At 37.9% G+C, this 26,715-nt stretch overlaps 7 protein-coding genes across 12 annotated transcripts; 4 read left to right on the forward strand and 3 right to left on the reverse strand.

Annotated features, from left to right (window-relative positions):
- Positions 1-54: 54 nt before the first annotated feature.
- On the forward strand, positions 55-2,479 carry Trsn (translin). 3 transcript variants are annotated; one of them, XM_076436474.1, is made up of 8 exons: positions 449-596; positions 689-798; positions 915-1,014; positions 1,174-1,389; positions 1,462-1,541; positions 1,600-1,832; positions 2,127-2,255; positions 2,339-2,479. In XM_076436474.1, the coding sequence occupies exons 3-7, from the start codon at positions 966-968 to the stop codon at positions 2,137-2,139; spliced, it is 591 nt and encodes a 196-aa protein (XP_076292589.1). In that variant the 5' UTR covers positions 449-596; positions 689-798; positions 915-965; the 3' UTR covers positions 2,140-2,255; positions 2,339-2,479. The 3 variants fall into 3 exon arrangements, with proteins under 3 accessions (XP_076292587.1, XP_076292588.1, XP_076292589.1); XM_076436472.1 differs by lacking the exon at positions 689-798 and having other exon boundaries at positions 55-596; XM_076436473.1 differs by lacking the exons at positions 689-798; positions 2,127-2,255; positions 2,339-2,479 and having other exon boundaries at positions 77-596; positions 1,600-1,859.
- LOC143214903 (glyoxylate/hydroxypyruvate reductase A) lies at positions 2,080-3,946 on the reverse strand. Its single transcript, XM_076436451.1, has 4 exons — positions 3,801-3,946; positions 2,749-3,123; positions 2,303-2,667; positions 2,080-2,221 (listed from the first exon to the last, which is right to left on the reverse strand). Exons 1-4 carry the CDS (start codon positions 3,895-3,897, stop codon positions 2,090-2,092), a joined length of 969 nt encoding a protein of 322 aa, XP_076292566.1. The 5' UTR covers positions 3,898-3,946; the 3' UTR covers positions 2,080-2,089.
- E(pc) (Enhancer of Polycomb) lies at positions 3,708-14,403 on the forward strand. Of its 2 annotated transcripts, XM_076436407.1 has the most exons (11): positions 3,708-3,849; positions 5,482-5,817; positions 6,714-6,852; positions 6,926-7,212; positions 7,330-7,586; positions 7,661-7,793; positions 8,046-8,348; positions 8,738-8,889; positions 8,980-9,114; positions 9,193-10,167; positions 10,635-14,403. In XM_076436407.1, exons 2-11 carry the CDS (start codon positions 5,665-5,667, stop codon positions 10,750-10,752), a joined length of 2,652 nt encoding a protein of 883 aa, XP_076292522.1. In that variant the 5' UTR covers positions 3,708-3,849; positions 5,482-5,664; the 3' UTR covers positions 10,753-14,403. The 2 variants fall into 2 exon arrangements, with proteins under 2 accessions (XP_076292522.1, XP_076292523.1); XM_076436408.1 differs by lacking the exon at positions 3,708-3,849 and having other exon boundaries at positions 5,385-5,817; positions 6,926-7,167.
- Positions 14,404-17,174: 2,771 nt separating this feature from the next.
- Positions 17,175-21,547, forward strand: LOC143214877 (fanconi-associated nuclease 1). 2 transcript variants are annotated; one of them, XM_076436404.1, is made up of 8 exons: positions 17,176-17,515; positions 17,574-19,003; positions 19,069-19,200; positions 19,553-19,996; positions 20,064-20,484; positions 20,601-20,723; positions 20,806-20,917; positions 21,022-21,547. In XM_076436404.1, the coding sequence occupies exons 1-8, from the start codon at positions 17,408-17,410 to the stop codon at positions 21,048-21,050; spliced, it is 2,799 nt and encodes a 932-aa protein (XP_076292519.1). In that variant the 5' UTR covers positions 17,176-17,407; the 3' UTR covers positions 21,051-21,547. The 2 variants fall into 2 exon arrangements, with proteins under 2 accessions (XP_076292518.1, XP_076292519.1); XM_076436403.1 differs by lacking the exon at positions 21,022-21,547 and having other exon boundaries at positions 17,175-17,515; positions 20,806-20,961.
- LOC143214911 (NAD-dependent protein deacylase sirtuin-5, mitochondrial) lies at positions 20,765-22,814 on the reverse strand. Its single transcript, XM_076436468.1, has 5 exons — positions 22,572-22,814; positions 22,280-22,494; positions 21,576-21,718; positions 21,192-21,342; positions 20,765-20,987 (listed from the first exon to the last, which is right to left on the reverse strand). The coding sequence occupies exons 1-5, from the start codon at positions 22,812-22,814 to the stop codon at positions 20,933-20,935; spliced, it is 807 nt and encodes a 268-aa protein (XP_076292583.1). The 3' UTR covers positions 20,765-20,932.
- Positions 22,736-24,864, forward strand: LOC143214905 (methionine aminopeptidase 1D, mitochondrial). Of its 2 annotated transcripts, none has more exons than XM_076436455.1 (6): positions 22,736-22,876; positions 23,460-23,699; positions 23,767-23,958; positions 24,016-24,166; positions 24,244-24,354; positions 24,592-24,864. In XM_076436455.1, the coding sequence occupies exons 1-6, from the start codon at positions 22,871-22,873 to the stop codon at positions 24,780-24,782; spliced, it is 891 nt and encodes a 296-aa protein (XP_076292570.1). In that variant the 5' UTR covers positions 22,736-22,870; the 3' UTR covers positions 24,783-24,864. The 2 variants fall into 2 exon arrangements, with proteins under 2 accessions (XP_076292570.1, XP_076292569.1); XM_076436454.1 differs by lacking the exon at positions 22,736-22,876 and adding an exon at positions 23,196-23,339.
- Prosbeta7 (proteasome subunit beta type-4) lies at positions 24,855-26,430 on the reverse strand. Its single transcript, XM_076436466.1, has 5 exons — positions 26,252-26,430; positions 25,805-26,011; positions 25,330-25,476; positions 25,068-25,266; positions 24,855-24,996 (listed from the first exon to the last, which is right to left on the reverse strand). Exons 1-5 carry the CDS (start codon positions 26,413-26,415, stop codon positions 24,907-24,909), a joined length of 807 nt encoding a protein of 268 aa, XP_076292581.1. The 5' UTR covers positions 26,416-26,430; the 3' UTR covers positions 24,855-24,906.
- Positions 26,431-26,715: the final 285 nt, after the last annotated feature.

Consider the following 26,715-nt stretch of genomic DNA (forward strand, 5'->3'; position numbering starts at 1 on the left):
AGAGAGAGCGGGAATCTAACTATGAACATGATTTGAGTTACTAACGATTTCTTCAACACAATGTTTGAAATAAGAATGAATAAGAATGGGAAACATTCATGCGGGTGGTACATAACAATAGAAAATCAACAAATAATTCTTCAAACTCATTCCCTCTCGCGACAGTTACGAGGAGGAGGACAGAAAAGGAGGTCTCTGCGTTCCACGAGTTCCACGTTAAATAATTGCCAATCGGTGCTCCAAGAACAATACTACAAGACCAGGCATTCTTTCACCGAACACTTACATTCAATATTCAATATTCAAATTTTTGAATATTTCAATCAAAATTTTAGCTTATCCCGAAACTGTGTTACCACTGTTGGTATTTCAAATCCCTGTTAGTTCCTCGATATCCATCTGGTCTGGTCCCACTTTTGACGCCGCTGAAAAACGCGGATCTCATCAGTGGCATAAATTGTTATTGTTCACGGACCGTGTTATTGTTTAGTATTCAATTAGTTCCACGAAAAATTATAATCGTTATGGCGGAAAGAATAGCGGAACTGTTTAATTCGTTTCAAGATTACTTGAACAGCGAAGAAGAATTGCGCGAAGTGAGTACTATTTACCAATGATTTATTATGATTGATATTTTTCATATAAATATGTTGAGGTACCAAAATATCGTTAAACAATTTTCATACAGATTTCGTAGAAAGCACAAATTCATTATAAACATTCGCAAACATCAACGCTTTTGACTACGATTTTAAATGATGCGAAATCAAAGTACTTTCTGTCAAATACCTTCGAAATGTGTGTATATATTTTAGGTTATAGTGTGACTTTCAAATTATAGTAATTGTTTTCGTAATTAACTGATCGGGTTTGTATATAAGAAATGATATGAATTTAATTCTCTTTTGCCAAAGGAAATCCGTATTATTGTTAGAGATCTTGAAAAGTCTTCCAGAGACATTCTGATGATACTACAGAACATTCACAATGACGATAACGTCGAAGAGAACATAAGTATATATTTGCCTAATCCAGAGAGTTCCAACTTGTTCTCCTCTGAGGCATCTGATAGCGGCACGGGAACTACTCATGAGCTACAAGTTGGAACTCCCTGGCCTAATGTGTTCTTTCATCGTAGCAAACAATTATTATTCACGTATTATTTTTCCACAGTTGTATCTCGATACTGTGCATCAGCCAGAGAATTATTCGAAGATGTGCGTAAGGACTACACAAGGCTCGCACAAGTTGTACCAAAGGACCAGTATTACAGATTTCACGACCATTGGCGTTTTGTCACACAAAAATTATGTTTCCTAGCCTCGTTAGTAATTTATTTAGAAATTAAGGCTCTGGTCACTAAGGAAGTTGTCGCGGACATGTTGGGAAGTATGTGATCGAACAAATTGCAATTACTTTTATCGGTGTTTCTTTATACTCAAAATGATATTGCGTGTACAGTTAAAAATAGCAAAGAAGATGGTTTCCACTTGGATCTAGAAAATTTCTTAATGGGTTTGCTACAGTTGGCTACAGAATTGGTATGTATGATTTAGAATACGATTATAATAACTATTTATTCCATGTATTTTCTTTTAGAGTCGGTTCGCGGTAAATAGTGTCACAAATGGCGACTACAATAGACCCATAGAAATAGCAAAATTCGTAAACGAATTGAACGCAGGCTTTAGACTTCTAAATTTGAAGAACGACACGCTAAGAAAACGTTTCGACGGTTTAAAGTACTCCGTCAGGAAAGTAGAAGAAGTAGTTTACGATCTCAGTATACGAGGTCTAAAGCCGGGTCAAAATCCAGTCAACCAAGAAACAGAGTAATTATTATCTAAGAATAGTTTATGGCACTAACAATATCTATATATATATATATATAATAAATTATTCAAACTACCATCTTCATATTAATGGTTGTTAAGCTTTATAATTTGTAAGAAAATGTTTATTTTTTTGTTTGATCATCATGTTTCATCGATTCAAACTACAATTTTCATATTAATGTTTGTTAAGCTTTATAAATTGCAAGAAAATGTTTAATTTTTTTATTTGATCATTGTTTCATCGATGAATATAATTAATAGCCTTCATGTACGTTTACTCTGTTTAACAAGTCTTCGCCATTGATGAATTTCTGGTAGTTCTTAGCGAAAAATCGTGCGACATCCTGAGGACGAGTTACGCCAGAAATGTGCGGCGAAATAGTAACCTGGATGAAGATGTATTGATTGAAATTGATTTAAGTTAGTTTAATAATATATTTTCTATTCTATGTAAAGCGTAGATTTACTTGTGGTAATGCCCATAATTTACTATCTTTTGGCAGTGGTTCTTTTTCATGAACGTCCAGTATTGCTCCCGAGATCCATTGTTGCTGAATAGCGTTTACTAAGTCAGCTTCTTTAATAATTCCGCCTCGACCCACATTGATGAAAACGGTACCATGGTCCTTGCAATTTTCTAGCATGTTCCCATTTAATAGACCCAAGGTGTTGGGCGTGGATGGCAGAACATTGACAATGTAATCACATTGTTTTAACACCTCAGGTAAACATTCAATTGTTCTATGTTCATCTAAATAGTCTAACTTTTCTTTAAGTTGTGTCCTCGTGACGCCCCACACAGTGGCCCCGAAAGCTTTTAATTTCTCTGCAACTGAACAAACAAGTGAAAAACTGTTTACAAAAATAAACAGGACCTATATAATTACTGTAAGAGGATTACAGTATCACTCACTCGATTTTCCAATATTTCCCAAGCCTAAAATGCCCACAGATAGATCACAGATCAATCTGTGGTCCGAAATTTGTCCATCTATTCCCCATTGACTGTTTCTTTGATTCTCGTATTGTTGTCTCTGATCACGTTCGAAATTGAAAATATGAGCTACCACGTACTCTCCCATAGCCATGCCAAACGATTGATCAGAGAAACGGGTAACGGTATAATTAACACTGTTATTTTTCAAGTTTGGCATTAATTTTTCAACACCAGCTGATGTAGCTTGTACCCATTTCAAAGATGGCAATTTGTCCATATATGGTACAAAAAAGCGGCACTCGGTCACCAGTATGTCCGCCTCTTTCAATTTTTTCAACGTATCGTCTTTATCTGCAATAATGGACAAGTTAGGAGAGACGCATTGTCGTGTACAAGTTTTAAGAATGTTTTTTCAACTTTTTTTATCTGAGCCTGTAACGATAATTTAAAAAATGCGTTTCGTAGATTTCGGTAGGAAATCGGTTAATGTTGCATTGAGCTACAAACATTTTAAACGTATGTAGCTCGTTACAATGTTGACCGATTTAGATGAAACTTTCTTTATGCATACAAGTTACGAAGAAAAAACATAATTTTTCAAATCTTTTACAATTCCTACCAATTGCAATCTAAAAATATTTTTTGTTTACTCATTCTCTAGCAAACTAGTCGGTCTAACATTTTTTAAAAATTCGTCCTTTGGACCAATTTGAAAAAAGTTATGCGATTTTTAAGAATGTCCACTAAATACGACAAAATAAAGAGTCGCGCAAATAAATTGTTCGCTGCGAGAATTCTTTAAAATTAGGCCGTGAATCATTTGTCGGAGGATCTGTTTGAAATATGCGCCAAATATTTGAACGGGGTGGGTTTTTCCGCCAAACTGTACACGGCGAAATGCGCAAATTCAGTGTACAAGGGGTCGTAGTGTTAGTGCGTTTCAACACGTGCTCACTGCGAAAACTCTCGTGGGCCGATGGAATTCACGCTCTACGGGCATGAGAGAAAGTGTATGTCAAAAATAATACCTGGCGCGACATCAAATATCGTTAAGTTTGGAAGTTGCATGCGAAGATGGTAAGATAACCTAGGTATCACGGATAAAATCGCAATGGTATGCGCCATGTCGAGACGCGGGAATATGATCTAGCCTCCACGCAATAAATAATCACAGTCAAATACAAGAAACAATGCTTGTTTCGTTGTACTACGTTCACTTCCAACCGGAATTTCACACCGTGTCAGCCTCGATGCGTTTCCACCGTTACATATAACCTAAATTTTTCATCTTGATAACAGAGTTGAAAAATTCTTCCCCACGACTATAACATCCTTATTTACGCCATGTCATTTAATTTATTGTTCGTGTTTCCATCGTTCGGTTACGCTTTGTTCATATTGTTCTTGTTCCAAGGATATCGTTTCATTTGAACATATGAAAACGCTATAAGAAGAACAAACCGCAACTTGTAATTATATCAAGTTTCTATTTGTTACTTTTGCTTTAAACTTTGTTCGGTTACTTTTGATTCCAGAGCTTTAATTGGCTGAAATGGACGGAATAGCGCTTATATAGATTTTTATTCGTGCAAGTAAATCGAAAATTCAAAGTGTTCGCATGATGCGACGCTTGCGCAAAGTATCAATACCATGAAAACAAACGTAACTTGTTTATTTCGTGACAATAACAAGTTACAAATTCATTTCTGCTATTCCATTTTTTTAACAGAATTATTTTTATCAAACCACAGATAAAACGGAAATGATTGTCAGTCGAAATTACCGCGCTTTTTTCATTCAAAACAATTTCAAAATTTCAATTACCATTATTGTTTTTTCAACTTTCGAATATTCGCGATTTTCACGGACATTTTATATAATATAGTGTCGAGCAAAAAAATTCAATGATTTTTTCAAAATAATGATTGAATAAAACCATATGCTTGTACCTGTGAACGGTCACTAAACTCACTATTTATATAGGCGGCGACAGTAGTAAATTTAAAAATACCTTACAATTCGCATGATATTGTTGAAAGGGTTACGATGAATTTTATTGAAACATTTGTAACAAAAATGAGGTTTCTTTTCGGAAGTGCTTTAATTTGTTCATGCTTTTCGGAACTGTACAGCAAAGCTTGGATGGAGAGCATATCATCAGAGCTATATAGGTAGAATACTATTTCAAATAGTAAAGAATTAAAAATAAATGTGTGTGAAGTTCTATATGAGAAGATGAATAAAAAATATGGAAAAATTTTATTCGCTTAACGCCTCGTTCGCGAGAAAATCAAGTTCGAAAATATTATATACATATTGACTAGATTATCAAAATAAGAATATTTTCTCTGCAAAAATTTGACTTTTACATTTATTCAAATAGTGTTTAAAACACTTTATCCAGCTCTGACGGTCCAATTGTCCTCGGTACAATTTTCGGAAAAGGGAAGGTAAGGTAAAGGATTGTAGGACAGTGTGAACTAGGCTTGCGTTCGAGATGAAACTTGTTGACCAATGAGCATCGACGAGTCGACCGGTGGCGGTAGCTCGCCGATTCCCGCGCGGCGCACGTCGCATCGGAGAACTGCTCGAGCTGAACGTGTTAAATGGCTGTGCGTCGGCCATGATGGCTTTGAGCAGGGACCGTGTCACGCAAACATGTTTTCAAAGTGATATATCTCGTTTGGTGACTGAGTGACCGTGTTCCAGCGCGATGGCCGGAGAACGATGAGGCCCTGACCGCTCTCTGTGCCGGGTATTACGGGCGCAGGGCCCCCAGCCAGGCCCAGTCAGGTTCACGTTCCGCAAGCCCGAGGCCCGAGCCGACCCGACTGGCCTCACGGTTCGACACCAGCCAACTCGGTTGTCAACACGCGAGCCAGCCGCCTCAGGATGAGCAAGCTGTCGTTCAGGGCCCGCGCCCTGGACGCTTCCAAGCCCATGCCGATTTACATGGCCGAGGAACTACCGGATCTGCCAGATTACTCGGCCATTAACCGTGCTGTGCCCCAAATGCCCAGCGGCATGGAAAAGGAGGAGGAATGTGTAAGTCGAACTGTTCGGACTTCTTCCAGCATGTTTTCCCCGTCCGCCATCTTACCCTCAGGCGCATCTTCGTAAACAACCGGCAGATGGCAGTCCGCTTACCATTATTATGAGAACAAATTTTATAATTTACAACGTTAAACGTAATTGCCGACTAGATTTTCACTGTGATTCTTGTTCCTCGAACATTGGTGCACCGGTCACAAACGTTATCGACAGCTGTCACCGCCTCGTTCCCCATCAATTGCACAGTGAAAATTGTTACTCCAACGTTGCTATTCGGTGCAATGACAATCTCAAGTTTTTCTATTTAACGTATGTCACCGTGGCTTTTGTGGTGTATCACTGTGCGTGCTACTTTGTTTGTTGAATGATTCTTCCATGAGAGTAGAAGGTTCTTAGGGAACAACAATTGTTCATGTTTCTTTGTCGATGATGATTGCCTACAATGGCAATCGGTTTTCGGAGTAACAGAAACGTTGAAATGTTGTGCGGAACAACTGTTATAGCAGCGTTTACTGTTTTTTATGTGTTTCTGAGGCTTGGTACAAATTTGTATTAGTTAAACGTAGTCGTTCGTATGCTGTAAACATATAATAATGGTATACGCTCGATATATTTGCGTTAGATCGTAAACTTTAGGGGAATATTATTTTTATGCCTTGAAATATTGGAATTATATTATATTTTATATATTGTTTCACTTGTTAAAAGAGAGTAATAAATAGACTGCGGGTCTTTATGCATTTATAGCAAAATTGATTGAAAAATTTTAAAACTTGAAGATTGTTACAGACAATTTTTCTTTTGCATAAAGATCCACAGTCTAGTAACAACATAAGGCAAGAATATTTTGCGAAACGCCAAGTCTAATGTTATTTTGATTGTTTGCGAAGGAACATCACTTGCAACGAGCAATATGTACGGGTCTAATCATTCCTACTCCCGAAGTAACCGACTTGGCAGATGCGGAAGCTTATGACAAAATATATCCAGCTGATTATAAGCTACCTCGTCAACTTATACACATGCAACGTAAGCGAATAGACTAGAAAGAATATTGAAATATAACATTCGACTGAATAATCGCATGCATCTTGGTTTTAAGCATTTGCAATGGAACAAGATATTCCGGATTACGATATGGATTCGGAAGATGAAAAATGGGTTGCAGTACAAAGCCGTAAAATGGACTTAACTCCTCTTCAATTCGAAGAAATGATGGATCGGTTGGAGAAAAGTTCTGGGCAAACTGTTGTCACCCTTAACGAAGCTAAAGCACTTCTGAAAGAAGACGACGATTTAATTATTGCTGTTTTTGATTACTGGCTGAATAAACGTCTTAAGACAGTAAGCGTCCAGCATCGTATTTCGAATGACAGTAAAATTGTTGTAGTAAATATCGCTGTTTACAGTTTTGAAACTATATTTATATAAATTTCAATTATCACACGACGATGTTCGTGATTCGTTAAGCATCGTGTTAACAGTTCTTTGTTTGATTTGTTACAGCAACACCCACTTCTATTAACAGTGAAAACAGAGCATCGGTTTGGTTCGGCTGCAAATAATCCTTATTTAGCGTTTAGACGTAGAACAGAAAAAATGCAAACACGTAAAAATCGCAAGAACGACGAAACTAGTTATGAAAAAATGCTGAAACTTCGTAGGGATCTTAGTAGAGCAGTAACTCTTCTCGAGATGGTAAAACGAAGAGAGAAGACCAAACGGGAACACTTACATCTTACAATCGAAGTCTATGAGAAAAGGTATGAGAAATTTATCTTTCTCTCCCTTACGAAAATTGTATTTGAACACTGATGCAACTGAAAAATGTTTACAGATACCAAGCACAAGACTTTAACGGGCAAATATTGGCGGAAGTATCGGCGCTGAAGACACCGAGGCCAGCTTTTGCTCCACTGTTTACAAATCAGTTCGGTGTTCATCAAAATTGGGCAAACAAAGTTTGTAAAGTGAGTATCGTACAATTTTAGTCTAGATAATCCAGGATAGTTTGTAAAACATTCATTTCATGTTATTTTTTCCTTGTTACACTTCCATAAATGAAATTATAAATCGTTTAAAAATCTCGGACACGGCCCCGGACGTAGTTATAAATCCAGGACTGTTCGGACCGACCCGGGACATTCGATAACCGTAGTATATTTTCGCTTGTAAAATGTTACACGTTCGTTTAATACTAATCCGTACGTTGTCTCGAGCAGGATGAAGTAGTACCAAGAAAAGAAAAAAGACAGTACAAGAAACGGAAACATAAAACTGACAACAGAGGCGGAAGCTTGGACGACAATGGTGTACGTGGTGGAACAGGTAGCGGAGGCGGTCGAGGAAGTCGACCTGGTGTTCTCGGGAGCGGGCTGGACCTGCTATTGAGCTCAGACGAGGATAGTCCGCTTCCATCTCATTCACATTCTCAGCCCTCGGTTCCCTCCGATCGTGATGACGAAGACACCGCTGACGAGGGTCAATTCGCTTTTCGACGGAATAGAAATAGCACTTATTTACCAGTGAGTGAGGTTGATCTTGTGCAGTTTGATTCTACCAAAACTTTTTCCGCTGTTACACGCGTGTCATCGTGGATGTCGATGACAATCGTCACGATTCTTCTGATACTGTGGAAATAGTCTTAGCCCCTTCAGCTACAATCTACTTTATGATTGCAGTGATTAGAACTTCTTTGTCGTTCGTAGTTTCTCAGAAGAAGAAGAATGTTTCTATTTATTGTATGCTTATATAGTCTCTAATGGCTATATATCGATAACAATGAAATAGAATTTTGTTTCGATTTAAAGAATATCGACAACATATATATATTTAATGGATTTCGTTTGAAATCTTCATCACGATCGAAGTTCATTTCTTCGGGATCGTGAGTACAGAACTTTCATTTTTGCAGCCTGTATTGGGTGGATTTGGAAATTGGCCTTGGTGTGATAAAAACGAGGGAGGTTTGGCCGATAAGAAGTATAGGTTTTCACTGACCAGTATCAGCAAACCGGTACCAAGGTGTATCGGTTTCGCACGGCGACGAATTGGTCGGGGTGGCAGGTACGAAAACACAACCGGCGTTTACGTATTCACGTTCACATATTCAAATGCCATGCCACGGTAATCGAATTTGGTGTTACACGATTGTAGAGTAATATTGGACCGTTGTTCTACCGATATGGATGATATGTGGTCGTCGTTAGACTTCACGATACATCAGCCGAAGCGAGAACCAGTGGATTCCGATACAACTGCCGCATCCGCAACTCCAGTCAAAAAAGAGTGGTATGTTGAACAAGAGATTCGATCAAATTATTTACTGGAATGGCAACGATTTACTAACGCGCATTACTTCCGTAACAGGTTACACTTCCGACCAAAGACTCCACCCGTGCCAGTGCATAGTCCAAGCGAAGAAAGTAGTGATACGGACTCGGATGTGGAGCCAACTTTGTCGCAAACGAAGCCGCTTCCGTACCCATTCCCACCGGAAGCAACGTCGATCTGCGTGGAAGTGGAGCCTGAGCGTGCGGGAGACGAGCTACCTTTCACGTCCGAGTTTAACATCGCGGATTACTTCTCGGTCGACGCTCTGTCGGACTTCGACCTTGCCATAGCGAACATCACCGGTAGTGCGTGTGTTAGTGGACTGTCGGACAATAACTCTAGCGACTCGCGGACAGACGAGCTGGGCAGTTCGCATTTCATTGTGACTCCGCTACCTAGCAATCATTTTGCACAGCCTGCGTCACAGCAGGGTCGGCCTCAGTGCAGTGGTAGTGGTTCTAGTGTTGTAAATACTTCTACAAGTTGTTCTACGGTCCCGTCGTCATTCTCGTGTACGACCAACAACCAACCAGCAATGTCGTCCAGTACAGTGTCCACGCAATGCGCCAGCACTGCTACCGAGACGCAGTCGAATCACCAAACTAAGCAACACAGACAATTGCCAAACAATAGCAGTACCGCCTCTATTCTATCAAAGTCTTTGACTAGTCCGGCGAATAATAGGAATGGCGGTAACTGCGGCAGTGGTAGTGCTGGGGTCAGAGTGTTCAGTGCGAGTACCACAAGTAGTGGAACGTTAACAAACTTCGGCAATGGCCATCAGAATGGACCGTTGCCTCATATAAATAACTCTAACAACATTTCGAATAGCACCCACATGGTGAATAATCAATCGACGATAGTTCTGCCGCAAAAACATCCGCCGTCCAATCTGCTACCTGGCTTGATCGCGCAGAGCAAATTGGCGAGTCTCGCGAGGCAGCAACAACAAACGCAAAGTCAGGCGCAACAAATCCCAACGTCCGGGGAAATTACGCTTAATAGTAATAGGTGAGTGGACACGTTTTTATTTCACGTTACAACCAGGCTGCGGATTTTATGCGTTCCGTCGTGAACATCGAATACGTCGCAGCAAATTTTTTAGGTAAACAAGAAAATTTGAAAAGCAATTTTTTCTTTGTTGTGTTATGTGACTTGCGGTTGATGCACAAACGTTTTACTTTGTACAGAGATCCGGAGTCTAGCTATTACCGATGAAAATAGAATTTTATTTGGTAGCACTTTCTTAAAATTTGTCTCGAAAAATTGAAAATTGCATAAACATTCGCAGTCTACTCGTTATAACTCGAAATCCGAATATCCAAAATGTATTTGGAGAATCCAGTTTTCGAATATCGGGATAGTGAGAGCCCTGGTTACTCTGGCACGGTATAAATTAGTAGATTCGGCATTGTCGAAAAGAATTAAGATTCTCCTGTAATATCGTATGTTAGCCAAAGTTCCGTGTTTGATTGTAGTGAAAGTTTGGATATGGAGGTGGATGGAGTGGAAACTGCAGCTTGTGACGGTAAGCCGCAGCAGCAGCAGCTTGTACGGGCAAACAAAACAAATTCATTAGCAATGGAAGTGACATGATGCCTGCTATTGGCACCCCTGTTGCCGCCAATACGTCACTGGGGGCTTCTCTAACTTTTACCTTGCCTATGTCTGCCTGATTATCGGGCCTGGACATTGTACTAAGGGCTCGTTAAATATGAAAACGCGGTACGGCTAGATTCAATTGCAGAAATGCTCTGATCAGTTGCCTGTTTGTGGCGAGATAAACAAGGGGATAGTATTGGTTCCGTTGCAAGAGTACCAAGTTAATTTTTCAAATGGAGAAAACAACAAAAAATGTAAGAGAGAGGATCGTGCTCTAATATTCACTTTTCTAAGTCAATCATTTCCTTTGCTCATTGAACAACCGCAATTACTCAATGAAAACGCAGTATTTCATCTGGAATGGTTACAAACAAACAAAAAAGGAAAGAACAGGAAAGAGACAATTTATTTTTTGAAACGCCCTACATCGAATTAGCGTTCCTGCTTGGCTCCTCCTGGCTTCCAGTGTGTTCTCTTTCACGTTTCACTACGACGGAAATTACTTGTGCAGGAACTACGACGATATCGAAAACTTTTACGTTTGACAAATCCATAGGACAGGGCTCCTTAGTTATCTTCTTTTTCTTTCTTCTTTTAATACGTACATGCAAATAGTACTACCCAAAAAACATCTGTGATGCAGTTGTTGCAATCGTACCACACAAGCTTTCTCAGACACAGCATTAACTACGTTATTATTATTGCGAGAACATTGCACAGAGATATTTGCGCTCGACACGTGTCTCCTTTATTTGCGAACATTTGACAAAATGAAATTTCATACGATCTATACGGGAAGATCTGAATATAACAAGTAATAAAATGAGCACTCAAAGGGTCCCGTTTGAATTTCTGTAAAAGTTCATTTTAAACGATATTACTTCTTTGCAATACGTGAAATCGACATTTTCGGAAGTGATGCTTTTATGTGTGCGTTTATGATTGTAAATGTTATTTAAAGAAAGAAAACGATGCACGTCAAAGAATAGCAGCATCTTCCTACGAGAAACTCTGTATAGTAAATCTTTTATAGATACCTTTAAACAATTACAATTTATATAATTGCTCATTTCAGTGAACGCAGAATAGAGTGATTCAGATTTATCGTGAATTCGTCTAATTATTTCAATACTGTACATAGATTCGGTTCTAAATAACGATAAGATATTATTCAGTTTAATTCTTTACGAGGTAGTAATACGTTGAAGGCTTCCAGGCTGTGAAATAATGAAAAACTATTGTTAACAATAATTATCCTTGAATTAGCATTAAAGTTACTCGATTAAATAACCGAATTGTTTAAATTGTTTCATTGATCGCTGATCCATGCATTTCTCTGCTATTCAACATGTATCGAATCATCCCTCGTGTATATGCGACGCCAGCATATCAAATTCGAGATCCTAATGTTGCGTTTGGGAAGCTTGTAACCATGAAACAAATTCGAATATATCGCGACGCGAGACTACGTTAGGATTTTGTAAACGTTCACAAGGAATGTGGAAGAATTCCGATGTCTTTCACTTTAGTAATTGCGAGCTATGGAAGTAAAGATTACCAATGGATTTATTTTCCATAATATATATAAACGGAGGAACTATTGTTCAACTAATTGGCTGTCCACAAAAACAAAAAAACAAGAAAATTCATTTGCTGCAATATAATGTTGGTTCTCTCTTTTTTTTAAATATTTCTCAGCAAAGTTCCAACCACGGTACTTCTGTAGAAAGGACTTGAAACATTTTTATTTGTATGAAACACGTTACAAGAGAAAAAGATAACCATCGGGCGAATTGTACAAACGTTAGAACAATAGGCGAGATAGCGTTTCAGCTTCAGAATTATGAGAAATGCTGTTCGGAAGATGTACAAGATATTTCGATTTACACGTTACAAGTGGGAAAAGCAAATCATTGGGAAAATTCTGTAAACGTTAGAGAGCGATAGTCGAGATTGCGTTTGTAAGCTTCGAAATTATGAGAATGCTGTTTTCGGAAGATAGAGAAAAAAAGCGAAGGATCAAGATTCGTTCCGTTGCTGACGCATCTTATGATTTATCATAGCCGAATAGATTTTTACGATCTACTGGTACAGCTACGTGGAAACTGAGATTAAAGTGTACCAGCACTGATACACACAAACACATACACACTCCGACACATACATAGCCCATACGCTTCGCTACATAATTTTCTGTCGATGAAATTTTGATTACCTCTAGAAGAGACGAGACCGACATTGCGCATAGTTACTGAAAGCAGCGCGGCGTTTTTGCGCGCGGCGCGTTTATTCTCTTCCTCTTAGTCTTTCTACAATAATTGTATATTGTCTCCCTTTCCAACGTTAAAATGACCGTGAACATGTGTGTGCAACGTGGAGAGAAGCGTAACAAGCGTGTGCAGAGACTACGTGTGTTTTACCATGGAAATCGACAATATCCAGTGTACATTTTTCATTCGAAATTGAAACGGAGTAACACAGAGGATCAACAGGTTTATCGCAAAACATGGAGAACGGTTTCTTCTCTTTAGCACAATCATTTTCATATTGCCGTGTGATAGAAGCGAAAAGATGTTTCGAGACGCATCGATAGAACCGATGAAATTCAATGTCTCTGTCACGAATTTGTATTGTCGTTTTTTAAAAAGAGATACATCATTCGTTCCTCATGGCATAAACATTTTTGAAAAATCCATAGGCACTGATCAAGATATGATATCTTTACTGTTCGGACACAAAGGTTTCTAATTTAATTGACATATTGCAAACTGCCGTGGCAGAGTTTATCGGATAGTCGTTGATTTTCCGAGTTTGAGGCACAGCGAAAGAGAGAAAGAAAGAGTGAGAGAGAGTGAGCAAGAGAGAGAAAGAGATTTAGTTGAAGCATGCAATAAGTATGTTATTTCGCGAGCCGTAACGCGAGATCAAGAGAGCGAACGAGAAGGAAAGAAAAGAAAGAAAGAAAGAACGAGAGAGAAAGAGATAACACAAGAAGAAAAAGGAAAAAACGTAAAATGGTGCAAATGTTGCAAATTCTAGGGAGACTTCATGAAATCATAATAAGAAACAAACAAAAAAAGATATATTGTACATATAAAAATAATTACGCTTATTGTATCTCTTACTTTTAGGTAATTAACGGAAAAATAAAAAGAAGTAACTGTAATTAATGTTGTTGTGGTAGCCGCACAGCGATGTGTAATGAAACAAAAAAAAAACTTTATGAATTCGGGACGATTTTAGAGGAGGAGTAATAAAGAAAAATTTTATCCTGGATAGGACTTATTATTTTGTTAAGAACTTCACTCGCCTGTATATTATATGAAATTCTTTTGTGAAATCTAATTTCTGACACATTTGTACATACTTTAGATATCTGATTGTTTCTCTCGTTATTCTCAAATTCACTGTCGAGCGCGAAGCCACACAATTTGTTCTGTTCTCGTCGAGTCTTTCTCTGTTTTTCTAATGTTTCGATCTCGCGGGACCGTTTTTATTTAGACACGTTGATTTCGTTTTACTTGTCGACTTGATTTGCATCGTGCAGAGAGAGAGAGAGAGAGGGGGAGAGAGAGAGAGAGAGAGAGAGAGAGAGAGAGAGAGAGAGAGAGAGAGAGAGAGAGAGAGAGAGAGAGAGACATATAACACATAATACACACGCTCTTCCGCCGCATATGATTTTGAGAAGGACGAGCGACGTTGCGCGGAAACCGAAATTTCCAAGAATGTACTTGTAAAAACCATTTGTTTATTTTAGTTGGAACGCTTTAAACGAAATATAGTGGTACATGGATTTTTATATAAAATTTATTAATGTTAAACATATTGACCCAATAGCCACTTTACAACAAAATAAAACACAAAAAAAGAGAGTAAGAAAAAACGTGAGAGTCGGACAGAACGTCGAATAAAAATCTTCAACGGTTTGATCGCTCCAACCAAAGACTGAGTTCGCTTTACATTTTCTGATTTGGCAAACACGAAATTCCACCAACAGGGAGGCCGATTTCATCTGTTCTTTGTAAAAGGAAAAAATACAATCTGTTACGAGTGAACGAATAGTAGTCAGATTATTATTACTTAGCGTACTGCGCAGAACGTTTTATTATTTATGAAAATTTTAATAATTTATGTAGTTAGTCGATGAGATTACGTGAGAAGGATTAAAACAAACCGCTCCGGGTGTTTTTTGACAAGTGAACTTCATTTCAGAAGCGGAGGAGGTGCTCCGAAATAATGGGAAAAATTCGTACAAACATGAATCCTGTTTCGGCTTGAAATAATTCAAATTGCATGTTTTATAGGAATATCTGTATAATTGGATTCGATCAAAGCTACGACGAAAAATGGGATACATGTTCATATCGCTATCTTTCTCCATTGCTTCTGCATCCTTTATCATCGCTGAAAAGTATTTCGCTTGTAAAGAAACATCCGGTGCAGAAACAAACAGGTATCTGTAATTCGGTCGAATTGGATCGTGAGACTTCGTGTTTACCTAATTCGTTGCATTCGCGGATAAAGAAAAAAAACAATAATTGTATCATGTAAGTAGAAGTAAGCCGGATCAATGCAACTGTTTAGAGCGATCGAACGAGACCTATTATATCGTTTCTCGTGTGAAGAAAAACTAAAAAAAATACTTATTCAGAGAAAGAATGAGCTTAACAGATATAATGTTTAAACGTGAAGCTCTTAAGAAAAAGGTTCTGAGTGTTGAAAAAAAAAAAAACTTTTACGATAATATCGACCAGTGTCGACATGCGGTGTATCTATTATACGTGTATTTTATTCTGTGAATACGGTAGAACTTCTATGTCGCTGTGCGACAGGAAGATTTAATTGGAAAGAAAGAAAGAAAGAAAGAAAAAAACGCTCCAACCAAAGCTCTGATTCGAATGAAAGTTTGGCGAGAGTATTTGAGTATTTTTCTCAAGATTGTATGATCGGAGAACGTAAGGGGAGGATATCAAGTTCTATGTACGTAGAATGTTTGATTCTAGACGACCCTTCGATTTGTTCTTCGATGCACACACATCATCTATTCTCTCGTCCCCTGATAACACCTTTTGCTGAACGCATGTATCAACTTTAATTTGGTCTAAATAAAACATTGTCAGATGCAACATGAAACGTGATTCTATTTATTGTTTACAAAACTGTAGGAAGCCATACGGACAGATGTTGGCAATAAGAAACTTTCTGTTCGCTTATCTCTTTTCCATAATCAACTAATCGACAAGCCTGTAAGCTCTTTTCGCGACGGCCACAAAATCTATTTGAATACGATAAACAAGAACGTTTCGTAGTGTCTTTACGTTACAGTATTAATAGAGAGGTAGAGATGTTATCAGGTAGATGAGTTACGTTTCCTACAAATTATGCCTAGAAATCTAAACTCCAACTATTGTTTAGTATTAATATCCGTAATTAATGTGATTAACATTTGAATCTATTAGATAATGTGTAACTAACTGAATGTATATATGTCAATCTACGGGTTGCAATTCGACTCTTGAATGTATTCTAATTATGTAACTCTGACAAATTGGCAGAACTATTAACAATCCGATTGTTGTACATATATATATACATATATACATATACAAGGAAGGAAAAGGATAGTTTGTCAGGGCAGAACTTACTATGCGATATACATAATTCTCTGCGTATACTTTATGTTACCGGATCGAAATACGCTCTTTGTCTGTTTTTTCATTTGCCAATTTTCCTTGTAACTACATTGTGTACGCTTTATGTGCTGGACAAGCAACAGAAAGTATACAAACTTCTTTGTTTCCCTGCAAAATGATATATCTGTCTCAAAGAAAGGATCGTTTATAATTGCATTTAGCAACCATACTGTTAAAAAGGAAATATTCACGACGAACATAGACTGGACTAACGAAAAGAGAGCAGAAATATCTGCTGAAAAATAAATTCTGATTACATCGCGTAAAAAGATAAACAATTTTCTTCAGGACATCCTACCTAGTAAAACGGAATGCACGTGTTCATAGAATTTATGGTTTTATTTACACGTAAATGTGTTCGAGTTTTTTCATTTCTTTTTTATTTGAGAATTTATTTTATTTTCGAATTCGTACATGTTATTATCTATGTAGAGAATTTCATCAATGTGATCGTTTCAAATTTTGGAAGAAACGTCAATATTTTCGATTGCTCGTGTTTTATTTTGAAACGTGTTGCTCCAAGTTTCTAGGTTATGTTTGTTTAACATACTCCATGAACTCGGTAGATACATAGATTGGTATTTCTTTCTGGGTATTGTATCCGTTTACAGCGCTTCTTGCGGTAAGTTCGGAAAGGTTTCGAATTGTTTATGCATTTCTACGAGTTATTGATCTCTGTTGCGTATAGTTTCGGTTGGTTTAGCTTGAGTCTGTAGGTGCGCTGCACACACAGCTGCACACCGTGACGCCGTGGTAACACCGTGTGCACTTGAGTTTTGAGTGGTTTTGACTCATCCGTCGTGTGACGTATATTACGCAGAATTAAAACAACTTTGACGCTAACTGGGAAAAGGAAAAATATTACATATGTATCAAATAAATGAGATCTCCGAGTGCAGTGACGTACTTCCTAACTTGTCTTTGACGTTCTAACAAATAAAATAATAAAAAAAACAATGCTCAAGCAGAAGCGCATAGACGAGTTTTTTAAATTAACAAGTAGCCGACATGCGTTGAAGAATAATGAAAAGAATTCTGCAAGTGTTACATCTCACAGCAAAAATGTAAGTTATTCTTCTACTTTTGTTCTCTTTACAAGTACATTGTTTATTGTATTCGTAGGGAAGGAAACGAAGGAAGCTTCCAAAGGATGCACTTAAACATTTCAAATCTAATAACTCGTTCTCCGATGATATCGTAGATGTGGAAATAGAATATCAAGGAAATAATACTTCGAATTACAAAGAAGAGAATATTTCATTATCGCAAAGCAGCATTTGCAGCATCAACTCTGCAGCGTCTGCAGATTGTACGATTGTATATGAAAACATTAGCGGATTATCCCAAGAAGATCATAACGATGCGAGATTACTTTTTCAAGATGACGATATGGCAGACGAAAGAAACGATCTAATGCTTACAGAGGATGATATCGATATATCATTTGTAAATAAACCAGAAGACAATATGTTGAGCAACAATGAAACTGATTTAAGAAGAGCAGAGAGCGAAATGGAGTACAATAATGAATTTTTAAAAACACCGATCAAAGAACAAGCGTCCTTCGACGAAAGAACATCTCCAATACTAGGTTCTAGCAGTTCATCGCTTAGAATAAAAAGATCAAAATATTCTCCAAGAAAGCCATCTGGTAAATCGCCGAAAAAACAGATGACTGAAAGATTGTTCGATCAATTTGTGAATATTGATATCGCAAAGATTGTTATCGAACATATGAACCTAGCCAAGCAACATGCTATTCCGCTAAATAATTTCAACCTGGAAGAGATATATTCTACAGATACATTTGATTATCTTTACTATCAAATAAGTACAGAAGCTACGGTGAATTATCAACTAGACAATGTAAATTTACCTAGAGACCTCAAGGCAAAAGTTTTAATCGGTTCTATCCTTGCCGTGTTGTCTAAGCCCTTTAATTGTGGCTATTTCAAAGAGACGGAGTTAGATTTCTTGTATTCGGTTCTCACTCTTCCAGAAAAAGGTCAAATGTTGCTGGCCCGCATAATTACAAGGAAGAGGGGGTGGCACCGCAAACGTACTATAAATTATCCAGAAATATCCAGCGATTTGCAGGATGTCTTTAACATTCTCGAATCGCAATGTATTTGCTCCTCAAAACTAAAAGATGAAGATCAAGAGTTACCCGTTATACTTGATCTATTACAAGCAGATGAACTTCGTCAAATTTGTCAAAACATGAAAGTAAAGTACAAGGGAAAGAAGGAAATTATCATTGCGGAACTGATTAAATTGTCAAAGAACAAATCTTTGTTTCCTGGAATGAAGAGTTCCAACAATGCTTTGTACGATTGTATTTTGAAAAAACTGGGTTACTGTGTATGTATAACAGACAAAACATGGAATACTATAGACGCGATAATGACTTTGCTATTGCCGGATGAGGATCCTCAAAGTAGTATGTCAGATATATTCTATAAGCTACGCGATATCTACTTAGGTAACATAGAATTTCCGAATAAAGCTGAAAATCCATTTCCAATATTTTCGTCTAGTTTGCATTTAATAAGGTAAGTTATCTGAAGTTCCTTTTGTTTAATTCTTTTGATTTCCTTAGATTCAATTTCGTTTACAGTTATGTTCATGTTAAGTCAATGTTGTCGAAAACATTGACGTTAATCTTAAAGAAGAACTGGGAAGAGGTGCGACTTTATGGGCAGCTAGCCATGGAAACGTTACCAGATTTGTTAACAACAGAATCTGAAAGGTACTATTTGCTTCGCAAGATAGTAATTTCGGTATTTTAAGGTGAAATAGAACCGAATTTTTTCATTCAAGCGATAAACTTTAATCAATAAGATATTTTCCCTTTTGTTCGATGATTGCATAAAGAAATTCGGTTTTATTTCACCTTAAAATACCGAAATTACTTTCTTGCCAACGCAATAGAATGTATGATTACTAGACTGCGGATGTCTATGCAATTTGAATTAAGTAAAATGTTGTTTTCCATGATAGTAGTCTTTGAAAATTTTTAGAAGCCATAAATTCATAAGATTCGCAGTCTAACGATCACCATAGATTTTCAGTATCGCACTCATTGATTTTATTCCTTACAGATTAGAAAATTCTACGCTTCCTATGCACGTAAGAAAATTTATGCCTGGTTACGTATGGATGAAAATACTGTCGAAGAGTATAGATGCATTTAAAAGAAAGAAAGACTTGACCAGAGTCGAAGAAATATTAAATTTCTTGTTAGAGCAGAACTGTCATATGCAAACGTATAAAGGGAAGTGGTACTCCGAATTAGCTCTTGTCAAGATGCGTCATCGCAAAGACATAAATTCTAGTGCATTAGTAACGATGACAGCTTTGAATTGCGAATATATATCGCAAGTAGATAAAGTAGATCTCTTGCGGAGATTGAAGCAGATTTCAAAGAGAAAGGCAGATGTAGAATCGAAAACGAAAATGAATATTGATAAGGTGTTAAATGATTATTGTCATCAGATGCCAACGTTCGATAAGAAAATAGTAATTTCTGGTTCTTTGATGCCAAAGTGAGTCAACTTGCAAAAAATTCAATGAAACGGTGTACACAATTTGTTATGATTGAATATTTTCTAGTTCCAGACCAAACGGAAAAAGCACTTGGCTCGTAGAAAGTAATGATGGAGATGATGGTTATGGAACGGTAGAAACGGTTGCTTTGTATCATTATAAGAAGCAGGAAAACTTTTCCAACGGATTACATTGCGAAGGGAATTTACCAATTCTTTTGTTCACCACTTTGTTCTGGGAAGAATTATACGAAATACAGATTCCTGGGGCATTTATGAGTCCTTATGGAACTGCTCCGGCTGATTTGTACACTAAACATTTCTACAAGAATAGAGAACAGAAAATTGATACAAAACTGCAATACATTAATTCTTTTAACGCAACTCCAGAATTTTTTAGTACCTGGATGGAAATGAGATTTGAAACGTACAAGCAGTATCGGTCTTTAATGCCAACGAATTTGCTGGAGCACAATACTTATATGAAAGTGCGTACTTTTTTTAATATTACTTTTTTATGACTCGTGTACGGTTACGTCCTCTGCGATTTATAGCGGCGTAATTGGCAACTTAATATGGATATGAAAATGATTTTTCTTTCTAGGAAATCGTATATTGTTTAGGAGTCTCTGGTGTTACAGGGATTTGTGAACGAATGCTAAAAAACTTTAAACTTTGGTCGGCTGGATTTCCCGATTTAATTGTATGGAATTATGATACGAGACAGGTGAATATTGGCACGAAATTAAAATGAAAGATAATACATACTTTATTTTTGTATATGCCAATAAATGATTTATTTCTCGTAGCATAAAATTGTAGAGGTGAAAGGTCCCGCAGACAATCTATCGACTAAGCAACAACTATGGTTAGAATATTTGAACGAACTCGGATTAAACGTCGAAGTGTGCCTAGTACAAGGTAGGAGAATTACATTTAAGACTCCAAAGCTTCTGTCACTGTAATTGTGCAGGGGCCTTCGAAATGATACCTTTAACACAAATATGATTATTATTTAATTGCAGATAAAAAAAGACAAAAAAAAGAGAACTGATAAAAGAGGACTGTGAATAAACAGTTGCATATAAATTTACATTTATTCCAAAGAATTGAGTATTTATATTTTTGACAAAGAGCATTTGAACGTTTTCTTTTTATATTATAAATCTTAGAAATAGTTACTGATTGTACTTACGCAAAGTGTCTTGTTGCGGGAGTTGTCTCCAAGTTAAATTCAGCGACCGGTACACCGCGTTTTGCAACTTGCGGCGCAAACATTGCCGCAGGATATACGATCGATGACGTGCCGACAACTAAACAGGCGTCACAACTTTCCACAGCGTCGTCTTGCAGTTCGAATAAAACCAAAAATGTTTTGTTTTGCACATTATTTATAAGAGAAGTCGTACAAATTTTTAAATGGCGGTATATATGTGCCCGTAATTATGGAAGTGGTCTAAGCGAAAATTTTTATAATAATTACGGGCGCATACATATGTTTGATTGTTATACATATATATTGTTACATAATATAAATTTTACATATTTGCATATATTTGTATTTCCTGGGAATACTTACGAGCCTGTCCAAGTACCTCTTCGTCTAAACTTTCGCCAAACCATACAATATGGGGTCTCAACAATCCTCTACAATTTCCCTTTTCGCATCGAGGCAACTCATCTTTTGGAATATCAGAGATCAAAATGTTGGGGTCCGGAGATCTAAATATATTTACCTAAATAATGTATGATCTAGATTCAGGGATGGGCATTTTTGCCTCGGCAAGACTGTCCACACCACACCACAGCGCCCACTGCCTCCCACCAGCTCCACCGTTACCATAGAGAAAGAACGCGCTTCGCCCGTAGCGAGCAGTGCGCATGTTTCGCGAAGAGAGGTTGGTGGGAGAAGCAGGCGTTTCAGGGGCCCTACCAAGGGCCCTACCAGTGATGCCATATGCGGGGAGTCACGGTAAAATGATGTACCCCTTCTTTGATGACGGGGAATGAGTGGGACGAATGGGAGACACGTTGCACGTGCGCGATGGGGAGCGTAGAGTGTGCGCCTGCGCACGGTGCTGGAATGGAATAGTGGAAGGGGTATGTAGGAGAGCAGTAGGAGAGTACGGGAGCTCCGTGGAGCTCCGTCGAAAGCACTGGCTCCGTCTGGATCTGGAGCTCATTATGGCAACACTGGGCCCCACCCGTGCCCATCCCTGAATTCTAGATCATGTCCAGGCAATTGTAGCAATTTACTTAGCAATCTAAGAAACTATATGTTACCCTTTCCCTTCCAACGCAGGACATATCGGGATATTTGTATTTACAGAGACATCGTGGCAAACTGTGCAACGTGTTTTGTAAAGGGAACCGTGCAGTTCCACGATGTCTTTAGCGCCAGCCTTTTGATGGAGTTCGTCAATGTTCTGCGTTACAATAGTGACGCGTTTGCCTTCCTTGGTTGCACGATCTTGAAAGTTTGCTATTGCCTCGTGAGCCTAGAAACATGACGTAAGAACGCATGTAGTCTACACATTGAAGTTCTAGATCGGAATATAACTGAACATTTAATTACTTTATTAGGTTTTGCTTCGTTAGCTACCCTCCTACGATATTCGTAGAACTCCCAAACCAGAGACGGGTTTGCCGCGAACGCTTCCGGAGTCGCAAGATTTTGCGCTTGATATTTTCTCCAAAAACCACCGGGACCTCTAAATGTTGGAATGCCAGATTCCGCTGAAACCCCGCTACCACTTAATATCAACACGTTTCTCGCATTCTGTAATGCCTCTCGAAACGATTTCATGATTGCGTTCATTCCACGGACCTAAGGACCACTAAGGACTGAGCGTAAAGCGTAACCCTGGGGGGGTAATGAGGGTAAGGCGAAAGACGGAAGGGGTATCAACACTGATACTATATCAGTGGGTATCAACTGGTATCAACCACTCATTCTTCGCATTTCACATTTCACATTCACAAACACACGCGACTCGTACGATCAGCTGATTTCAACTATGTAGTACACGTGACGTCATGTCATTAGGTTTATAAATTTCAAAAGTGGATAACTCTGCGAGTCTTGGTTACATCATACTCGAACATATTTGATTCGAAACAGAAATTGACTTACAATAAACCATTCTCTAAGGAAGAAATCATTTTCCAATTGTAAAACCATTTGTCGGTGTCTTTGGTTAACCCCCGAGTAATGTATTACAACTCGTAGAGATTTATTAAATGACGATGCTCGTAGAGATTTATTAAATGACGATACTCGTAGAGATTTATTAAATGAAGATTAAAAATGTTTATTAAACATTTCCTCAAAGGGTTATCGAACGTAAGTTTATTATTAGGGCAACGACACTGTTACGGAGGCTTCTGCCCTGCCTCGGTGAATACATTACAATTATAAACACCGAACAATTATACTGCTCTTCGTTCTCTGTCAACTTTTCAGACACCAGCACCCAAGCGCGTGACTAGCTCGTTTGGGAATTATGAAATCATTGAACCATGGACGGTCACTGAAATGAGAAAAGTGCCATCCTACATACCTAAACCATCTTACAGTGAATCGTCCGTACCTAGAGAAGGTCCGAAGAAACCAGAAGTTAAGGACAAAAATCAAATAAAATGTATGAGGGATAGTTGTTACCTCGCCAGGAAAATACTGATTCAAATCAAACAATACATAAAGGTATACAGTATGTACATAATTTGAAACTCAATCAAAGACTTTGTTCAATTAATATATCTGATCTTAGCCCGGTGTCACAACAGACGAGTTAGATGCGATAGCGCATGAAATGATTATAAGTAATGGATCTTATCCAAGTCCACTTAATTATCGGGGATTTCCTAAATCGATATGTACAAGTATCAATAACGTAGCGTGCCATGGGATACCGGATACTAGACCGTTACAAAGTGGAGATATATTCAATATCGATGTTACAGTGAGTAGAAATATGAATGTAATATAAAAATTATTCAAACAATTAGTGCGCTTGTAGGTATTTTTGAATGGATATCATGGAGACTGTTCCCAAATGTTTCAAGTGGGAGAATGTGACAAGGAAGCTAAACAATTAATAAATGTCACAGAATTATGCTTACGAACAGCTATTGATATTTGTAAACCGAATGAGAATTTTTCTAGTATAGGTAATTGTCAGAAGTAGGTGGGTGTTTACGTTTTTTGGAAATGTATTTACTAGTGTTCGATCCACATTTACTTTTAGGACACATCGTCGAAGAGACTGCACATAAGCATGGATACGCTATAGTACCAGCGTTTGCAGGCCACGGTATTGGTACATACTTTCATGGACCTCCTGATATCTTGCATTTTGGTAAGTTAATTATTTAATACTTAAGGGGGTTTTTTACGCCTTGTAAACGTAAGTAGGACTTTTGAGGGCAATCGCAGCCTAGATTGATCTTTTATCTAACGCTTTTGACTACTGAAAAACCCCATCTTTGCATTATTAAGAAATGAAAAGGCACATCCCGGACCCTTGCAATCCTGGAAACGCGAGTCTACTCCCTTAACATTTTAGCTACCTGAGGCCTATCGTATATTTTTCTAGAGAACGAGTATCCTGGGAAAATGTTACCAGGAATGACATTTACTATAGAACCAGTTCTGAGTCAAGGTACCAAGGAGATTGAAATTTTAGAAGACGGATGGACAGCAGTCACAACTGACAATTCTCGTACCGCCCAAGCCGAGCACACTATCTTAATTACCGACACTGGCTGTGATGTGTTAACTCATTAGACGTACAAAGATCTACACATATTTAAATTCATGTACAGAACTATCATTTTCGATCGTAATAAATCGTAAAGGTTTATTTTAAGTGTACGTATTTTTATTAAGAAAAAATTCGTGATATTCATCTTTACATGATAGCAGGTTCCCAGTAGCTGTCCAGCGAGATTGGTCCTTGTATTTCAATACCACCTTCTCTTGTGATTATACCGAGTTGATACTGAGAACGAGAAGGTTCAATTATTTCTGTTCACTTAATCTACAAATGTTTTGCTGTAATATGTAACTTACCTTCGGGAAAGATCGTGCGTCTCTGTAGAAAAGAACCTGCATTACTTTATACAGTAATTCGATCGCCTGTTCTTTACTCATTTCCTTATTCTCTTCGTAAGCCTTTCTCAGGATCGGTATTGCCATGTACGCGCCATAACCAGTTGCGATTACTGGATCGCTGTAAGCTGTACCAAGCTTGTCCACAGTGCCTAAGAATCTATAAAAAACATTTAAATCACTGTACCATGTACATCGGACAGAATTAAAACGAAACACTTACAATTTATCGCCTTCCAAGCCACCGATAATAAAGTTATTCCACAGAGGATCGAACTTGGATCTTCTGTTGTACATCACACGAGTCAGCCAGCAATGTAAAGCTTTCGGCTTCAAAAGTAGTCCGTCGTCTAGACATTCCTCTTCTAGACTGTAAACCATATTTACAATAAATATTCGAATGAAGGAACCCTTCAATGCTGGATTTTACCAGCAAGTGGATAGTCGGTCCAAGGACCGGCATGGCGTTTAACACATTCAGTGCCATTTTTGTTCAACAATTAAATAAACTTATGTACTTTGTTCTATGCTGCATTGTTTATAATGCCTTAATCTTTTGGTGGAAATATATTCTACAGCGTTAAACTTATTCTACAGCATTAAATAAATATGTTAGCCTGAATGGATAGTTTAACGTACACCATTGGTGGTACACGTGGCACGGAACGTGTTAATGCGTTAATATTATCTACACGTACATTTTCTTCTCGATGTGGCTCTTAAGAAATTGGTAATCAGCATAGTCTCCTCCCGCACCAAGAATGATGTTATTATTAACTTTCATGATACGATCGAGGTTCCTGTATCTAGCCAGCGATCCATACGATCCAAGAACATCTGCTGCTATCAGGATACCGTCTTTGAACTGAATTCCAACTACAGATGTACCAGTTGTCATTGGAGCTCTGCAAAAAGACTCGTATTTACTCGATTGAGGTTAGAATTGCATTGCACGACGAAACACACAATCATTGTGTAAAAGATATTCTCAATTTTGACTGAATTAATAATAAATAAAGATACGCAGCTACTGAAACCTGAATTACTTGAAAATTATTGTTACTATTTCTGTTCGAAAAGAATGACATGCAATTTTCTCAGAGGTAGGATTTCGCGCAGGTGGAATATAGAATGTAAAATATTACTGTGATCTTTGAAATCCTCCAACATTGGATTGCGAAGAACCTCCAGGAAAATGGTAAAATGCACCCGGTGTCGGTCCATTTTGCCAAAGCGGTGCAGGAGTATACCAATCGCCTTTATTCAGCAGCGCCATGTTTCTCGAGTTTGAAACAGTTTGAAATGTCATTCAGACGAAACGCGAATATCTCGATAGTTCGACTTCTCGCGTGAATATCGATCTCTCGATTCTCGACGGTCGAACGATAGTTTCGAGAATATTCAAATTACGAATGCAAGAATCGAATGAAAATTTTAGTACATATAGTGAACGACGATGTAGAGACGAAATAATTGTTCAGTTCATTGCGACTATCTGAGAAAATATTATCTCACAGGTGAACCGGAGACCGTGGATGGTCAAATATTTAATAAAATTGTTATTCAAGGGCTAAAAAAATTGGTGGGTGTATACTGGAGAATCTGTATT

Source organism: Lasioglossum baleicum, chromosome 13 (assembly GCF_051020765.1).
Source record: "Lasioglossum baleicum chromosome 13, iyLasBale1, whole genome shotgun sequence".
NCBI classification, from domain to species: Eukaryota; Metazoa; Arthropoda; class Insecta; order Hymenoptera; family Halictidae; genus Lasioglossum; species Lasioglossum baleicum.

Excerpts from the sequence above, each read along its gene's own strand:
- Trsn (XM_076436472.1), top strand. The coding sequence starts at position 525 with ATGGCGGAAAGAATAGCGGAACTGTTTAATTCGTTTCAAGATTACTTG. Across the intron at positions 597-914 it reads GCGAAGAAGAATTGCGCGAA|GAAATCCGTATTATTGTTAG; the intron begins GTGAGTACTATT and ends CTTTTGCCAAAG. Across the intron at positions 1,542-1,599 it reads TACAGTTGGCTACAGAATTG|AGTCGGTTCGCGGTAAATAG; the intron begins GTATGTATGATT and ends ATTTTCTTTTAG.
- LOC143214903 (XM_076436451.1), bottom strand. The coding sequence starts at position 3,897 with ATGGCGCATACCATTGCGATTTTATCCGTGATACCTAGGTTATCTTAC. Across the intron at positions 3,124-3,800 it reads GATATTTGATGTCGCGCCAG|ATAAAGACGATACGTTGAAA; the intron begins GTATTATTTTTG and ends CCATTATTGCAG. Across the intron at positions 2,222-2,302 it reads AATTATGGGCATTACCACAA|GTTACTATTTCGCCGCACAT; the intron begins GTAAATCTACGC and ends ATCTTCATCCAG.
- LOC143214877 (XM_076436403.1), top strand. The coding sequence starts at position 17,408 with ATGCTCAAGCAGAAGCGCATAGACGAGTTTTTTAAATTAACAAGTAGC. Across the intron at positions 19,201-19,552 it reads TTAACAACAGAATCTGAAAG|ATTAGAAAATTCTACGCTTC; the intron begins GTACTATTTGCT and ends TATTCCTTACAG. Across the intron at positions 20,724-20,805 it reads GGAATTATGATACGAGACAG|CATAAAATTGTAGAGGTGAA; the intron begins GTGAATATTGGC and ends TATTTCTCGTAG.
- LOC143214911 (XM_076436468.1), bottom strand. The coding sequence starts at position 22,814 with ATGAACGCAATCATGAAATCGTTTCGAGAGGCATTACAGAATGCGAGA. Across the intron at positions 22,495-22,571 it reads ACGAAGCAAAACCTAATAAA|GCTCACGAGGCAATAGCAAA; the intron begins GTAATTAAATGT and ends TCATGTTTCTAG. Across the intron at positions 21,343-21,575 it reads AGAGGTACTTGGACAGGCTC|ACGACGCTGTGGAAAGTTGT; the intron begins GTAAGTATTCCC and ends TCGAACTGCAAG.
- LOC143214905 (XM_076436454.1), top strand. The coding sequence starts at position 23,304 with ATGTTTATTAAACATTTCCTCAAAGGGTTATCGAAC. Across the intron at positions 24,167-24,243 it reads TGAGAATTTTTCTAGTATAG|GACACATCGTCGAAGAGACT; the intron begins GTAATTGTCAGA and ends ATTTACTTTTAG. Across the intron at positions 24,355-24,591 it reads TCCTGATATCTTGCATTTTG|AGAACGAGTATCCTGGGAAA; the intron begins GTAAGTTAATTA and ends ATATTTTTCTAG.
- Prosbeta7 (XM_076436466.1), bottom strand. The coding sequence starts at position 26,415 with ATGACATTTCAAACTGTTTCAAACTCGAGAAACATGGCGCTGCTGAAT. Across the intron at positions 25,477-25,804 it reads AGCCACATCGAGAAGAAAAT|TCTAGAAGAGGAATGTCTAG; the intron begins GTACGTGTAGAT and ends TATGGTTTACAG. Across the intron at positions 25,267-25,329 it reads GGCTTGGAAGGCGATAAATT|ATTCTTAGGCACTGTGGACA; the intron begins GTAAGTGTTTCG and ends TGTTTTTTATAG.